Source organism: Pichia membranifaciens (genome assembly GCF_001661235.1).
Source record: "Pichia membranifaciens NRRL Y-2026 unplaced genomic scaffold PICMEscaffold_4, whole genome shotgun sequence".
NCBI lineage: Eukaryota > Fungi > Ascomycota > Pichiomycetes > Pichiales > Pichiaceae > Pichia > Pichia membranifaciens.
This window is the reverse complement of record NW_017566985.1, coordinates 343,983-360,325: the sequence shown is the minus strand read 5'-3', so window position 1 is coordinate 360,325 and position 16,343 is coordinate 343,983. Positions and strand designations below refer to the sequence as shown.

Sequence of the window (16,343 nt, the reverse complement as noted above, 5' to 3'; positions counted from 1 at the left end):
AGATTATTCAACAAAAATTCACGTATATAAGTAGATGTTACCATCAAATCCAGCCATGGACACCAAACTAGTTTCTAAAGGATGGACATCGACGCAAGAGATCACTTTTTCTGAAACTTTGAGTCTACGTATGACCTTAGTGGACTTCCAATCCCAGAAGTAGCAGTAGCCATTGGAATCACCGCTAATTAGTGTTTTGCCGTCTGGAGTGAACCCCATCTGTATAGCATATGCAGCCGACTTGTGGCCAGAGAAAAACTTATTGCTGTTCTTCTTGAACTTATCCTGTTGCTTAGTGCTATAAACTAATATCTGATTGTCCATACTTTGGCCGACAAAATACTGACCGTTCGGGTGCTTTTTCACTATCGGCATGGCTTGCTGCTTTGGGTCTTGGATATATTTAATCGGCATATTCACACGTATATCCCATATCTTCAACGTCCTATCATCCGACGCAGTTATAAACTGATTTCCACCGTTGATGAACTCGATCCAAGTAATTGCACTTTGGTGGTGCTCATATGTTTGTATAGAATCCTTTGTACGCCAATCAAAATGTTCCACCCTTCTAGAATCTAGTGCAGCCATATACTCGTTGGGTTTGTTAGGGACAAATGTGGCCATATTGGGATTAGATGATACTTTGTGTTTATACTCTACTTCACCTCTTTCTGTGTCCCAGATCTTAACGGTTCTGTCGTAGGAGCAGGATATAAACTCGTGACCGCTTTCAGAAAACGTTACATGTTTGACCGGTTTGCTATGGCTATGGTAGTCTCTAATCAAAGATTTGGGCTTTGTGGTGGACCAAAGCTTAATCATGCAATCGTTACCAGCTGAAAGTAACATATGGCCAGAGTGGGGAAAAAACTCAAGCGATGTTACTGCAGACTCGTGGGCCTTGAAAGAAGAAAGTAGCTTCTTAGGAGTGAAATATTCCTTCTGTCCAGCAACAGTAGTGGCAAATCGTATCTGATAGTCTTTAGGAAGGTCATATATGCTACTGTTGTCAGACCTTTTCCCGTAATACTTGGATGATTCCTTAAATTCGTAGTCCGGCTCGCTTTGTTCAATTGTATCTGACGCTTTCATTACAAAGCTTTCATTTTCCGGAACCGCAACTACTTCATCATATTCATCATCATCTGATAATGAGCTAGAGCTTGCCCAAGACCCTTTATAGCCTTTCCTCTCTTCCTCGTCATCAAGTATCGATGGATCTCCTTTTGACTTTTTCCTCTTCAAACGTATCGCTTTATCTTTAGTAGCTTTCATGGCCATGAAAACTTTACTTTTATTCATTTTATTCGAAGCTCCATCATCGGCAAGATAGGCTGAATGTATTCGCTTGTTCCTTTTAAATTGGAGTGGTTCAATGTATTCCTGCTGGAATTTTCCCGACGTCGTTTTGACTGAAGCATCTGCCGAAGCGTGAGGAAGATACGGAACTATACTATCTGTGGTTTCCTCGATTTCAACATCGTTTTCGCTTTCGGAATCAGTGGAGTATCCTGTGACAACACTCATTGACCAATTACTATTATGAGAACAGACCGAAGAGCCACCTATAGTACAAAAACATCCGTCTTCTAGGCTGCCAGAATACATGTTCACGCTTGCAGTGCGGCTCGATCTTAGTTTTTTTTGTATTTTTTTTTTTTCAGACGCCTGAGCCATTCTCTTGTCAAAATAATATGATGAGCTCTTTCTTTTTCTGTTACAATCGAAGGAAGCCAGCAGAGAGACTTGAAACAAACATGGCCAAGCGTACTAAGGAGGAAGCTGAGGCCGAAGAACAGAGCTATGATGACTCCGATATCGACGTCTCTTCGACAGACGACGAAGAGTTGCAGGAAGAAGAGAAGATCGACGAAGAAGACGAGATCGTTAATGTCGACTTTGACTTCTACAACCTGAACCCAACAGTGGATTTTCATGCCACCAAGAACTTTCTGAGGCAACTCTTTCAGGATGATTCCGTTTTTTTCCCCTTGTCTGAACTTACTGACCTAATTCTCGAAGAAGGACATGTCGGTACAACGATTAAAGCAGACGGAATGGAAAGCGATCCGTTTTCCATCATCTCTGTTTTGAACATAACGAACAATTTGAAGTCTAAGGCAATGCAAGAGCTCACGAAATACTATATTGAAAAGACTTCCAAAAACACCCAATTCAACGTCATTTTGAGACAACTTTTTTCCCCGTCCTCCAAGCATAAGGTCGGTCTGATCTTCTCTCAAAGACTGGTCAATATGCCGGTTGAAACTGTGCCTCCTCTGTATACTATGCTTCTTGAAGAAATGGAGAAGTCTGAACAGCGGGAAAAAGAATACGATTTCGACTACTTTCTTATTCCGTCAAGGGTGGCCAAACTCGTTGCCTCGATGGCAGACAAAGAGCTCGATGATGAGGACGAAACCACAGCCCGGAAAAGAAAGAAGAAGGACACTGCTTTGCCAGCCGAGTACGACTATGTCCATTATGAAGACGAGCAGCTCGAACAGAACGCTCTCCACTACGGCTATTTTGAGTTCACCAACAAAAACGTCGAGGCCGATGCTAGAAGAGTGTTCAACGACTATGGTATCGAACCCCAAATGAACCTCATTCTCATCAACAAGACGTCTCTCGCCAAGGCTGTTGCACAGATGGCCAAGGAATATCCCTACGCGGCTTGATAAGCCGTCATCCTCTCTTCTCTCTGTATTTGTGTATGTATCATAATAATTACCATATCTGGAAACTATTTAGACATCACCCACGCATTCATGCTCATGAGCCCCATAAGTCGCTCTCTTTTAATGCACGATTTTTTCTACTCCTTCAAGGTTCCAAAATTTTTCTGATCTTGCCTTGATTTTAGAGTCCCAGTAATGAAAACGAATACAGATATCTTTACATAAAACTGTTAACAAGCAGCTTGGCCCTCCTAAACTTGACGAGCAACAATGAAGCATACAGTGGTGGATGTCTCTCCAAAATGTATTACAGGTTTGGAGTTTGGGGCATTGTCTGATGCTGAAATCATTGGTCAGTCTGAAGTTGAAGTTTTCACCAGAAACCTCTACGATTTAGAACATGGAAGGAAGCCAGTTCAGCATGGTGCCCTAGATACGCATATGGGTGTTTCTGCAAACACTGGGGAATGCCAAACGTGTCATGGGAACTTGGCATCCTGTCATGGTCATTTTGGTCACATCAAATTGGCCTTACCGGTTTTTCACGTTGGTTATTTCAAGGCTACGATTCAAGTTTTGCAAACAATATGCAAGTCATGCTCAGCTGTCCTTCTTGAAGATGCCATGAAGGAAAAGTTTCTCAATGATTTGAAAAGACCTGGCCTAGATAATTTGAGAAGAATGAGAATATTGAAGAAGATTCAAGACCAAGCAAAGAAACAAAGAAGATGTTTAAGATGTGGTTCAATCAACGGTGTTGTGAAGAAGGCGGCTGCGGGTGGTGGACCAGCTGCGTTAAAAATTATTCATGATACATACAGATGGGTCGGTAAGAAAGGTGCCCCTGAGAAGGAAGCTTGGGATGAAGACTTTGATAGACTCTTTGATGACAATCCGGAACTCGAAAAGTTCGCCAAAAGATGTTTTGATGATTTGAATCCGCTGAAAGTTTTGAATTTATTCAAACAAATTGAGCCCGCAGACTGTGAGTTGTTGGGAATGGATCCCTCCAGGGGCGGTAGACCGGAAATGTACCTCTGGCGGTATTTGCCAGCTCCGCCAGTGTGTATCAGACCTTCTGTTATCATGGCAGATGCTTCTAACGAAGACGACTTGACTGTCAAGCTTACAGAAATTGTTTGGACGTCATCCATGATAAGAGCAGGGATTCAGAAGGGTATTTCCATCAACTCACTGATGGAACAATGGGATTACCTACAATTGGCTGTCGGTGTTTACATTAACTCAGACATCGCCACTCCTTCAATGATGCAGAATGGTGGAACAAAAGCGGCAAAGCCTATAAGAGGTTTTTGTCAGAGATTAAAGGGAAAACAGGGTAGATTCAGAGGTAACTTGTCAGGTAAGAGAGTGGATTTTTCGGGTAGAACCGTCATTTCCCCAGATCCCAACTTGAGGATAGACGAAGTTGCTGTCCCAGAATTAGTTGCCAAAGTTTTGACCTATCCTGAAAGAGTTACAAGATATAATAAGAAAAAGCTGCAAAATCTTTTGATTAACGGACCCGATAAGCACCCAGGTGCTAATTACTTGCAAAAGAAAGACGAAGAGTTGAAAAGAAACCTGAGGTATGGTGATCGCCATAAACTTGCTAAAAACTTGAATGTTGGAGATGTTGTTGAAAGACATATCGAAGATGGTGATATTGTTTTGTTTAATAGACAACCTTCTCTACATAGGTTGTCGATTTTATCTCATTTTGCCAAAATCAGACCATGGAGAACTTTTAGATTGAATGAATGTGTTTGTACCCCCTATAATGCCGATTTCGATGGTGATGAGATGAATTTACATGTGCCTCAGACAGAAGAGGCAAGGGCTGAAGCGATGAATTTGATGGGTGTGAAGAATAACTTGTTAACCCCAAAATCTGGGGAACCAATTATTGCTGCGACCCAAGATTTTATCACTGGTTCGTATTTGATCTCGAAAAAAGATTCGTTTTTTGATAAAGCAACTTTAACCCAAATGTTAACTTCCATGTCTGATGGTATCACCGACTTTGATTTACCTCCTCCAGCAATATTCAAACCGGTGTTCCTTTGGACAGGTAAACAAATATTTTCGTTGTTGATCAAACCTAATAAGAATTCCAAGGTGTTAATCAACCTTGACGCTAAATGCAAAACATTTTCTCCCCCAGCAAAAGGTTTGCCAAATGAAATGTCACCAAACGATGGATTCGTTATTGTGAGAAATTCTCAGATCTTAGCTGGTGTTATGGACAAATCATTGTTAGGTGATGGTAAAAAGCATTCTGTCTTCTATACAATTTTGAGAGACTATGGACCTGCTGAAGCAGCCACAGCTATGAATAGAATGGCCAAAATGTGTGCTAGATTCATGGGTAACAGAGGCTTCTCTATTGGCATTAGTGATGTCACACCAAAAGATGATTTAAAAGAAAAGAAAGAGAGATTGGTCGAAATCGCCTATGCCAAATGTGATGAACTAATTGAACTGTACCAAACAGGCAAGTTGGAAACTCAACCGGGTTGTGATGAGGAACAGACTTTGGAAGCCAAAATAGGTGGTTTGTTATCTAAAGTCAGAGAAGAAGTGGGTGAGGTTTGTATTAGAGAATTGGAACGTTCCAACGCTCCTTTGATCATGGCAACATGTGGTTCTAAAGGTTCTACTTTGAACGTCTCGCAGATGGTGGCTGTTGTCGGTCAGCAAATTATCTCAGGTAACAGAGTCCCAGATGGATTTCAAGATAGATCACTTCCTCATTTCCTAAAGAATTCGAAAACCCCTCAGTCCAAAGGTTTCGTTAGAAATTCTTTCTTTTCAGGTCTAAACCCGCCAGAATTTTTGTTCCATGCTATATCCGGTAGAGAAGGTTTGGTTGATACTGCTGTCAAAACTGCAGAGACTGGTTACATGTCTCGTAGATTGATGAAATCTTTGGAAGATTTCAGTGCAAGTTACGACGATACAGTAAGAAATTCAAGTAACGGTGTGGTGCAATTCATTTATGGTGGTGATGGTCTAGATCCACTGGACATGGAGGGTGATGGTGTACCAGTCAATTTCAATAGAACCTGGACGCACTCATATTTCACAACTCTTAACCATTCTGATGAACCACTTCCACCTTACAAAGTAAGAGAAGTTGTGAAGTCTGTCCTTTTACCTTTGAAAGATGCCTTAATTAGGGTTGACAACGTTGGTAAGGTCGTATCCAAGGAAGACTTCGATAAAATTGATTATGTGGATATTTACGATGCTGAAAGAGGATTCTACGACTCAGTTTCCAACTACATTGAAGGTAAGTTGACACTCTTGGCTACTCATAGAGTTTCAAGGGGATTACCGTCATTTGACGAAGAACCTGAAAAGAAGGTTATTGATGATGTCAAGAAGGAAATCAGTGTAAGTCAGATTCTTAAGATCACAGAAAAAATGATTAGAAGCTTTCTGGACTTATGCTGTACTAAATATAGGAGAGCCAGAGTGGAACCGGGCACCGCCGTTGGTGCTATTGGTGCACATTCTATCGGTGAACCTGGTACTCAAATGACTTTAAAAACTTTCCATTTTGCTGGTGTTGCTTCCATGAATGTTACCTTGGGTGTTCCGCGTATTAAGGAAATTATTAACGCATCGAAAGTTATTTCCACTCCCATTATCAATGCTGTGTTAGTGAATGACCGTGATGAGAGAGCTGCTAGAGTTGTCAAAGGTAGGGTTGAGAAGACATTACTAGAAGATGTTGCATGTTACATTGAAGATGTTTACAAAGAAAACCAAGCTTTTTTGCAAGTCAAGGTTGATCTTAAAACCATTGATAAATTACAATTAGAGTTGAACATTGAGCAGATTGCAGATGCGTTGATTACCTCGAAGCTAAAGATAACTAGAGCAGACGTTTCAATCGTTGGTAAAAGCAAAATTCAGGTTTTAGTGAATGACATGGTAGGAGACTTCAAACCCACTGGTAGATCTTCCGCTTCAAAAGAAATTGTAATGCTAGCCCACAAAGATCCAGATGAGAGAGATAGGCTGGAGAAGAATGCTCTCTTTTTCAAAATGCAACAGTTAAAACGTTTACTTACAAAGGTTGTTGTCAAGGGTTTCCCTGAAATATCCAGAGCGGTCATTAATGTAAAAGATGATGATACTAAGGGTTTATTAATTGAGGGTTATGGTCTCAAAAATGTTATGGCGACCGATGGTGTTATTGCGTCGAAGACGAAAACCAATCACATCTTAGAAATCTTCCAAGTGTTGGGTATTGAAGCTGCTAGATCTAGTATTATCAATGAAATTGACTACACTATGGGTTCGCATGGTATGGCGGTTGATCACCGTCACATCCAATTGTTAGGAGATGTAATGACTTTTAAAGGTGAGGTTTTGGGTATTACAAGATTCGGATTGGCTAAGATGAGAGATTCTGTATTGCAATTAGCTTCTTTCGAGAAAACGACAGATCATTTGTTTGACGCTGCTTTCTATATGAAGACGGACCAAGTTGAGGGTGTCTCAGAAAGAATTATTTTGGGTCAAACTATGGGTATTGGTACCGGTGCGTTCAAGCTAGCTGCCAAAGATAATGGTAAGGCTGTCAACCTGAAAACTAAGGAGACTCTTTTTGACAGTTTATGTAAAGGTGTTGTCCCCCCTTCAATCCAGGTGGCGTAATCACTTTGTTGATTCCTCCTGATCGTTTTTTACTGCTTTTCCCACATGTATAACTAGCTCAACAATTTATAGACAAAAGCTAAAGACTGTTTTTCTCACGAACAACGTGTGATTAACTATAAATTTTTAATACCAATATAATAACCAAAAAAATAATAAGAAATAGATAATTGTAAAATGAAAATGCAGTATAGCGAACTCGATGTTAGCCGATCAATGTATGCGCATCATTGACGGACTAAAGGTTTAGTAAGAGTAACAATTGCTCCGTTCCTAAACACCTCAATATCTGTGATATCGGACCATTCATCAGAATCTTCTGCTTTGATTCTGAATTTTGTAACTTCGTTTTCCAGAATCACAGTTTTGCCATTGAAGGTTTTGATTTTTACAGCCTTTGAATCGTTGGAGAAGTCAATTCCTTTAGCTTCGGCAGCATGAGATCCCACAAAATTGTAAATGTTGCGCTTGATGATTTCATCCTGCTCTTGTTCATTCTTAGCCGCTTCGATATCTTCAGGAAATTGCCATGGCTTTAATTTCAAAGTCATCAAAGCGTCATTAGTAGGAGCAAAAATTAAAATATCCTTCTCTGACTTACTCCCAACTTCTTCAATTGTCTCACACTTATGGTATAGTTCTGGAAGGTCCCGGAGGTATTTAGCAAATAAACTTATATCAGCCCTAGCCGCTAGCGCACTTGCAACATCTATTGGCTCGATAAGGGATCCTTCTGGTGATACGATTTTGCCATGTTTGTCATTTTCAGATAACTCAACAATTGGAAACTTGTCTTGCGAGCCAATGATAGGATTAAGCATTTTCTCTTTGAAAGTATTCAATATTTCAGACAAAGATTCCAAATGAAGGATATTCTTCTTATTGTGACAACCATTTGAATCTTCCGTCAACTGAATACTTAAACTTTCTTCAGAATTTTCAAAATAAGTCGCAATGTATTCGGAGTCACCAATAATATACCCCAAAGACATTGGGTCTTCGAAGGAAGATAGATATGCTTCTCTTTCAGGAAATGTTAAAGAAAGATTAATAACATCTTCAACGCCCCTTTTAACTAAATCCAAATCGTCATCAATTATGAAGTTGATTCGGGCAGTATTTTTGGCCTCTTTCTTTTTTAAACCGGCTTCATCTAATACTAGATCTAAGTCAAAAACGTTCTTACCGTCCCTTTTGGTTAATGTAGCATCATCGATTACTAAATTAAAATCAAAAACATTTTTACCTTCTCTTTTGGTCAATCCCATATCATCAATGATTACCTGTGCATCAAATACATTCTTAGCATCTCTTTTCTTGAGAAGGGGGTCGTCGTATCCAAAGTTCAAATCAACAACATTCTTTGCCTCTCTCTTTCCTAATTGAAATTCTTTTTGTTCAATTTCAAGTCCCATATTGTGAATTTGATCGTCCGTCAATTTTGGGTTGAAAACATTTTTAGACATCGTGAGTCCTGTGCTTAAGGCCACAATGGTAAGTACTGTTGCCTTTGTAAACATCATGGTGCCTTTGAATTCTTAGCTTTGACAAGGCTATCAGCAAAGAAACACATGTTGTTATTGGATAAGGGCGGGGTCTTTACTCATTTATATTCAAGTAAGAAAAACAGGTGAGCAGACCGTCGCTAAAATTCGAAAGTTCTGTACATGAATTCCAAAGTTCTTTGTTGATAACGAGGGGCACTGATCAGAACGAAAATGACAGGCTATGTCTTAGGGCAAGGTGTGTTAGCTACTGAGTTATGGTTTCCGACTCCACTTTTTCATATGTGCACATGGACAGTCAAGTCTCTGTGCTGTTTGTAGAAGCTTGGGAGAATCAAAAGTTACGATGGGACGATGTTGAATTTCCTAACGGGGAAGCCGTGGAACAACACGATAATTTGCTTCAGCAGTTCCTTTCGCAAAATGAAGAGACAGACACTGATCTTACAGTTATGAACAGCAGCAATCCTATGTTTAATGCATCGTATGCCAACAGGGTGAAACAAAAAAGCAGAAAGCTTAATTGGAAGGACATGGATTTGAACGCGTTCAGCTCCAAAAATAACAAAAAGAACCAGATACATGATCTGACGATATTGAACAAGCCAAACTTGGGTAGATATCCAAGCAATAATGACATGGACACTTTTTTAGGACTGGCAGAGCGTGCAGAGCTTGGGATATCAGACAATGGCATAAATGAGGACACCATAGCTAACGATCGAATAATACGTCAATTTAGCATGAACTCGGATGAGGAACTGGATTTTGACAACGACAGTGCAGTCACCAATAGAAAGCTGTCCAACCCTGATGTATCAAGGAGCTTTTCGTATCAATATGCCACTCCAACCCTCAACAACAAGTCTAGCATTCATAATTTCCAGGGATCTTCACATAGAACCTTGTCCCAACAAAAAAGACAAGTAAGTGATAACTCTACAAGAAATATTAGCTATAATACCCCCGGTCACCGCAATATTCGCTAGTTACTAATTTACAAAAGTGTAATTACCTATTAATACACAAACAAATGAATAATTTATTTAACTGCCGTACTTTCCCTTGCATTTATAGCATTCTGCAATAATGAAAGAAACCATTTTTCTAGAAATGTACCAGTTTCGGTGAATTATTTCAAATGTCTCCTCTGGAGGGAGGCAGTCATATTCCAAATGTGTTGCCATGACTATGTATGGGACATCCCGATAATCAGGAATTATCAAATTCACATCTCTTGTGTAATAAACACCCTTAATTTTTCTATTCAACTTGAATCTTTGGTTTATCCACCTCCTTGAAGAAGTGAGATATCTCATGGTCCTTGTTGTTAGAGTCACATTGTACTTTTTTATTTTATTTTTTAGTGTATTCGTAGCTATTATTCCACCTTCCCTGATGATTTCCAGCTCTATTTGAGAAGGTCCATATATTAAGAAGGGGAGTCCAGCTTCTGGAACTTCGCTCTTGGAAAACAAGTTGACTCGAGACCATTTGTCCAACAAAAAGGCTTCCACCTGATTATAAGTGAGCACGTACTGTTCAACAAGCTCTAACATTTTGATTGTGTCATAATTTATTGTCTTCTTTATGTTTGCAAGGTTCTCAAGAGTGACCACCACTTTAGAATTTGCATTTGAAGATGGCTTTGATATTGTTACACTGGGCTTTGGCTTCTCTTCAACAGCTGGATGTCTTGTCCTTTTGTTATTTGTTTTCCCCTTGGTGTTGCCATCAGTCCCTGCCTCTTGAGAACTAATATTACAGTAAATTTTGGCAGAGCTAGCACCACTCCGTCTGCGAATTTCTAAATTTCTTGCTGGCAAAGGGACATGCTCAACTGCTTTCGGCATTCTCTTAACGTTCTTCAAATTAAATTCCCTGATATCTTTGAGCTCCATCAGTGGAAGGGATCTAGTCTGTCTGGCATTGGCTTTTTCCTCCTCAAAATCTAATATCGGTAACGTCCATGGTGAGACATTGAACCCATTGAGCTGGTACCCTTTCAAAATACTTTGAATGCTTTTTACTATGGCCGTGTCCTTACTGCTGCTAAAGTCTAGGTTGCTAGGTATATATCTGTAACTGAACATTAGGTCATTAGGGGCGCTCAAGTTGAATAGATCTAAGAGTAGAGATTTTATGAATTCTTGAGATCTGTAGCAGAGTCTGTCATCTTGTAATGGACATCCACTCAATTGGAAAACCTCTAAATATTTTGTGAGTTTAGAAAACTTCACCCATACCACAGTCCAAATCCGTGCAAGTTTTATTGGCATGATTAAGCAACGATTTCTCAAACTAGGCACTATATCACTATCATGTGGATCCAACTCTTCATAAATCGCTCGTTTGAACGGAAGCATCAATTCCTTTAGTTGTTTCAAGTCCAATTCAAAGGGTTTTAATACTGATTTCATGTCGTCGTCTTCCCATATTTCGTCCTCTATATGTTCATTCTCTGTTTCGCTATCTCTCACAGTCGAAGACTCTATTTTGTTTATCACACATGTATCGATCAATATCTGGATTTCGTAGTCATACTGTAGGACATCATTTTTTTGATATATTCCGAATGTCACATCGGGTATGTTCACACTGCAGACCTCCCCCAGCAATTCTCGTGAATCCATTAGCAAAGTGTCATTTGTCAAGTTTGAGCCATGATCTCCATTCAACGAGTTGCGTTTTATCCCCTTTGCATATTTTTTCTTATTTTCTTCGCCAAAAACACACGAATAAACTATTACCGTGTTTTTTATCTGCTCATCCATTATCTGTAGTGAACGAGAAGGTTTGTGTACTGATATATTTCTTTAGTCTAAAATATTTGGCACTTCGTTCTTTTGCAAATTAGTAACGGAAATAACCATTAGATCTTCGACTTTCGGAAGCGCGCGCAAAGTTAAAAAAGTGAATGCTATGTAAGAATAGTAGATTGAGAAGATATACAGAAATTATTAAATACTATCTCTAAGTTGAGGTTATGTACATGACTTGCATTAGGACTAAGCAGTTTAATCCTTTTTGTATACTATGGCCGTGGTATCCCTTCCGGCCACCATCTCCTGGTGGATTTTGCCGTTGTCTAGCAGCTGTAGTCGGTTGTTGAACTTGGAAAATTTCATCATTGTATTATTTTCAGGTTCCAACAACAGAGGAATAGTCGACGGTGCACTAGCCCGAATTCTCTTTCCATTACCCAACTGGCCGTACTCATTATCCCCCCACACGTAAACATCGTTGTTTTCGAGAGTAACAATGGAATGGTTCCTACCAACGGTCCATGCCTTCACCTTAATCTTTTCCAACTTGTTCGTCATCTCGTTAAACTCTTTCACATCATTCAACACCTTTATCTTTTTTGGCTCATAAGTCCCGTGCACAAAATACCCCAAACCAAGTTCACCTTTCAGGCCATGACCCCAAGATAAATGTAGGTTATTTTGCTCTGCTTCCGGCAATGAATCAAAAGTGAAGGAGTTATCAATAACATTTCTATCACTTTTCAAAGACTTTTCAAAAAGTTCATATATGTTTGAGGAAGAAAAAGATGCATAAGCTGTGTCACCTCCAGCTTCGATATGGGTACAACGAGGAAACTCGTTTCTTTTGAAATGAGTTGCAATGAATTGGACTTGTGTTGGGTAAGGTATGATTTCAGTATCATAGTTTATCATGGTTCCAATCGCACCATGTGTATTTTTACCAAAAGCCCAGACAGCACCTGTTTTATCCAAGCAAAGTGTGAAATAATCACCGGCTGATATCTCTGTGATCTCTCTTTGAAAAACTTGGCCGTTTTTCATATACTTATTCAACAACACAACGTCGTGAACTTCATTGATTTTGGGCGGTTCGTCAAACTGGGAGAATTCAGGTAGACCAAACTGGCCATAAGATTGGGAAATTTTTGTATTATATCCGGTTGCAGTGGTAGACACACAACCATCCTTGTCTAGCAACACTAGATGTTGAAAGCCTGCAACCATGTCTTTGATGTTATTCTTGGGTGTCTTCAACTTAAGATAGTTAACAGTGTATGAGCCAAGCCACCCCTTTTCCTTCAAGTTGATTTCCTTCTGAAGCTCGATATTTTCTGGTAAGTAAAACACTTCTCCGTGTTTTGTTAAGGTGTACACTGTATCATTACTAATTTGAACTTTTTCCAAATGTTTGCCTTTGATGACAGGTTTCTTTGAGTCTCCACCAAAACCAGCACCCCATTGATACAAATCACCGTGTTGGTCGATCAAGGCCCCAGACTTTTCTCCAATTGCAATATCTTTGACTATGACATTGTCAAACACATCGAGTCTCTTGAAAACGGGAATATAGTCGAAGGAACCTTCATCCACGACCAGATGATACTTGTTATTACCACATATGTACACTCCTGGAACAGAGGAGTCGTTAGGATTGGTTACGGTCGTTGCGAAAGTCTGAAGAGCGTCTAGTTTTCTCTGTTTTCTACTCTTGATTCTTTCGTACATTTCATCAAAGGTTTCCAAGCCTTCTTCGCCGAAGAACTTGCCTTTGATAAAAGCCCAGTTCTGGTAGGCCTGTAGTCCACCAACAGTCAAGACTAGCGCTGCCACTCCGGCGGCCAAGAGCTTGAGCCTTTGAGTCAACTCGAAAGTTTGCTCATTTGAGGAACCTGGATCTTGGGAACGCTGCTCTCCTTCTCTAAACTCTTCGTCGTGGGATTTTTTGCCTTTGTGGAGTTTGTTGTATGACTCTTCTAAGTTCTGTTTCTGGATGAACTCGTACTTCTTTTTGTAGAGGTGTTCTAAGGTGTCTGGTCCTTCATTTTCTGGGCCTTTACCAATTTGTTTGGAGCTGACATCCTCTTCCTTCCTAACGATACAAGTGGTGTGCAGAAATCGGCGGTTTCCCTGAGAAGCTACTCTAAATGCTGGTCTGCTGAGCCTTAACACTGACATCACGGGACCAATGATTAAGATCTATAGCACTGAAACTGTTTCCAGGCTTTCTCTGGGCCCTTGCATTCAACTCTTCCAATCTCGTGTCCACTGTCAGCCTGAGAAAATATAATAATAATTCATGTAGCGAACGTGACCTGGGCTACTTTTTCTTGATGGAATCACGTTAAAGCTCGGGAATGGTCACGGTGTTGGGACGAGATACAGGTATGGCGCTGAGGGGGTAGTACCACATGCTGTGACCGTGGTGCCTGGCCGATTTCTGCTGGCCTAGTAGGAGAGGGATAAATAGAGAACGTCTGTCCGCCTTTTTTGTAATGAGGCGCTCAGATGTATTTGGATGATAATGTGGTAGATGCACAAAAGTGGCAATACACATCAACCTATATTGCAAACAGATGAAGAAAGATAAATCCAGTAAGATCGAGCTAGAGCCTAGAATAGTGGATCACTTGTCGAAGGAGCCTGCTGTGAGAAACTCCAGGGAAGTGAAGTTTGATGATCTCAAGAAGTTTGAAGACTACATCAAAAATGAGTCGTGGGACGACGAGTATGACCAGATGAAGGTCCACCTTGAGTACATTCCTCCGTTTATAGTCAATGAGATTCACGGTGAGGAAGAGCATATCAAGCCGCAGATGAACGCTTTGAACAAGAAGTTCAGGCGGCACCTACACCAGCATTTGACGAAGCATCTCCTCCCAGAGATTAACAAGATGTCCGGGATCGGCTACCAGTTCAAGGAGATCGACGAGGGTCTCGTGCCTGATTTTAATGGTGTTGATTCAACCTACAGGTGGCACTACGAGGACCTAGGCAATCATGGTTTTGACGAGGACGAATACAAGGACAGGCATCACTGGGATGCCACTCTCGACGTCGCGTGCGACTCGAATGGGCCTTTTGTGAATGCGCATTTCGTATGCCAGCCACGGCAGTGAAAGCAGTAAAATGTATAGCACTGTGCACAGTGTATTTCTTTTGATGAAGTTTATGAGTTTTACGACGGACGCATGCAAAGGATTGTAAAAGGGATTGGGAGAAAATCTAAATCAATCTTGCAGTTTTACTACATCATATTACATTTCATTTTTTTTTTAATTTTAATTTGTTCATACCAGGAAACACCTTCGACTGCTAACTGGACCGTTTTGACCATCTTGCGTCCCTCTCTGGCAAGCACAACATCACCAAACAAAATTTTTTCTCTTTCGCAAATGTCCCAGTGTCCGAGTGGTTAAGGAGCCGCCCTGCTAAGGCGGTGGGTTCTGCCCGCGCAGGTTCGAATCCTGTCTGTGACGTTTATTTTTGCTACTCAGCTCTCTGCTTGTAGACTTCCATCTCTATCCTTGTCTTGACACCCCTCCTCTACCTCTTGTCATGCACCGGCACACAGAGTTTCATCTACCTTTGGCAACCCCCAATTTCAATTCCAAGGCCTCTAGTCCTGTTTGTGCTAGTTTCTGTGCTAGCCGGCAACCCGACCTCCGGACCGGAGGAAGACCGCGGAGGCCCGGAAAGCATCTCGCGAGGACCGAACGGACGGCCACGAGGCCTGTTACAAGAGTTGGAGACGAAGCCTAGAGAGGAAGACAGGGGTAGAAAAGTGGTTTAGAGGCATAGAATAGGACTGAAAACGGCGTTTAAAGGAGATAGAATGTCTGCTGCCGCAAAGACAATTAGAATGGTCATCATGGGTGCTCCGGGATCGGGAAAGGGCACCCTGACCTCGAGGCTCTTGAAGAAGCTTCCGCAGATCCACTCCTTGTCGACAGGCGACATCTTGAGACAAGAGATCGCCAAAGGGAGCGCCATTGGGACCACGGCGAAAAGCTTCATCTCGAGGGGTGACCTTCTGCCCGACGAGTTCATGGCAAGACTTGTGGAGAACGAGTTGCAGGCCCAAAAGTGGCTGGATGGGAAGACGTCCTTCCTGCTGGACGGGTTCCCAAGAACGGTGGCCCAGGCTGAGGAGCTAGTGCCCGTGCTCAAGCCCCATGGCGCTGACATCAACTTTGTCGTCGAGCTCAGCGTCCCCCCCGAGGTCATCCTTGAGAGGATCGACAACAGATGGGTACACTCGTCGGGCCGGGTCTACAACTTGCAATACAACCCCCCAAAGGTCCCTTTCAAGGACGACCTCACGGGCGAGCCGCTCTTCAAGAGACCGGACGACAACCCGGAGACCTTCAAGGTTAGGCTCGACAAGTACTTCGCCGAACTCAAGCCCATCCGGGACTACTACGAGAAGCAGGGCGTCTACCACGTCGTTCGTGGGGAGACCTCCGACATCATCTTCCCGAAGCTGTACGCTCTTGTCGAGAAGCAGCTTGCCCCATAGCCATGTACGCATTACTCTTGTAGAAAGCAACCCGGTATTTCGACCGATAATGAGAAGATAAATAAAAAATGGGGCACGCCCTGTGCCTGGCACAGCCAGGCACGCCGGTAGCGGATACCAACCCTGGAAGGACGTTTTTTTTGCTTGGTAATATACCTCTTTCTTTGACCAACGTGATAACTGGGCTCGTCGTTACTGCTGC

The 16,343-nt window shown here is 41.5% G+C and overlaps 8 protein-coding genes and 1 non-coding gene across 9 annotated transcripts; 6 read left to right on the top strand and 3 right to left on the bottom strand.

The window, feature by feature from the left end:
- Positions 1-18: 18 nt before the first annotated feature.
- PICMEDRAFT_59335 (hypothetical protein) lies at positions 19-1,611 on the bottom strand (the record flags this gene model as incomplete). The annotated part of the gene is made up of 3 exons (XM_019163358.1): positions 19-1,271; positions 1,296-1,415; positions 1,458-1,611. The coding sequence occupies 3 exons, from the start codon at positions 1,609-1,611 to the stop codon at positions 19-21; spliced, it is 1,527 nt and encodes a 508-aa protein (XP_019016779.1).
- Positions 1,612-1,811: 200 nt separating this feature from the next.
- PICMEDRAFT_24647 (hypothetical protein) lies at positions 1,812-2,669 on the top strand (the record flags this gene model as incomplete). Its single annotated transcript, XM_019162361.1, has 1 exon — positions 1,812-2,669. A coding segment is annotated over one exon (858 nt), but the record flags the coding sequence as incomplete, so codon positions are not given.
- Positions 2,670-2,954: 285 nt separating this feature from the next.
- On the top strand, positions 2,955-7,352 carry PICMEDRAFT_73178 (hypothetical protein; the record flags this gene model as incomplete). The annotated part of the gene is made up of 1 exon (XM_019164406.1): positions 2,955-7,352. The coding sequence occupies one exon, from the start codon at positions 2,955-2,957 to the stop codon at positions 7,350-7,352; it is 4,398 nt and encodes a 1,465-aa protein (XP_019016777.1).
- A 227-nt stretch (positions 7,353-7,579) lies between these two features.
- On the bottom strand, positions 7,580-8,818 carry PICMEDRAFT_73177 (hypothetical protein; the record flags this gene model as incomplete). Its single annotated transcript, XM_019164405.1, has 1 exon — positions 7,580-8,818. The coding sequence occupies one exon, from the start codon at positions 8,816-8,818 to the stop codon at positions 7,580-7,582; it is 1,239 nt and encodes a 412-aa protein (XP_019016776.1).
- A 296-nt stretch (positions 8,819-9,114) lies between these two features.
- Positions 9,115-9,846, top strand: PICMEDRAFT_73176 (hypothetical protein; the record flags this gene model as incomplete). The annotated part of the gene is made up of 1 exon (XM_019164404.1): positions 9,115-9,846. The coding sequence occupies one exon, from the start codon at positions 9,115-9,117 to the stop codon at positions 9,844-9,846; it is 732 nt and encodes a 243-aa protein (XP_019016775.1).
- A 57-nt stretch (positions 9,847-9,903) lies between these two features.
- On the bottom strand, positions 9,904-13,800 carry PICMEDRAFT_34229 (hypothetical protein; the record flags this gene model as incomplete). Its single annotated transcript, XM_019162871.1, has 4 exons — positions 9,904-10,578; positions 10,699-11,190; positions 11,338-11,463; positions 11,893-13,800. 4 exons carry the CDS (start codon positions 13,798-13,800, stop codon positions 9,904-9,906), a joined length of 3,201 nt encoding a protein of 1,066 aa, XP_019016774.1.
- A 197-nt stretch (positions 13,801-13,997) lies between these two features.
- On the top strand, positions 13,998-14,947 carry PICMEDRAFT_16952 (hypothetical protein). The gene has a single exon (XM_019161408.1). It carries the CDS (start codon positions 14,199-14,201, stop codon positions 14,739-14,741), a length of 543 nt encoding a protein of 180 aa, XP_019016773.1. The 5' UTR covers positions 13,998-14,198; the 3' UTR covers positions 14,742-14,947.
- Positions 14,948-15,019: 72 nt separating this feature from the next.
- PICMEDRAFT_t100 lies at positions 15,020-15,101 on the top strand. Its single transcript has one exon. It is a non-coding gene; the product is annotated as a tRNA-Ser (tRNA).
- Positions 15,102-15,174: 73 nt separating this feature from the next.
- PICMEDRAFT_16951 (hypothetical protein) lies at positions 15,175-16,326 on the top strand. Its single transcript, XM_019161407.1, has one exon. It carries the CDS (start codon positions 15,458-15,460, stop codon positions 16,139-16,141), a length of 684 nt encoding a protein of 227 aa, XP_019016772.1. The 5' UTR covers positions 15,175-15,457; the 3' UTR covers positions 16,142-16,326.
- Positions 16,327-16,343: the final 17 nt, after the last annotated feature.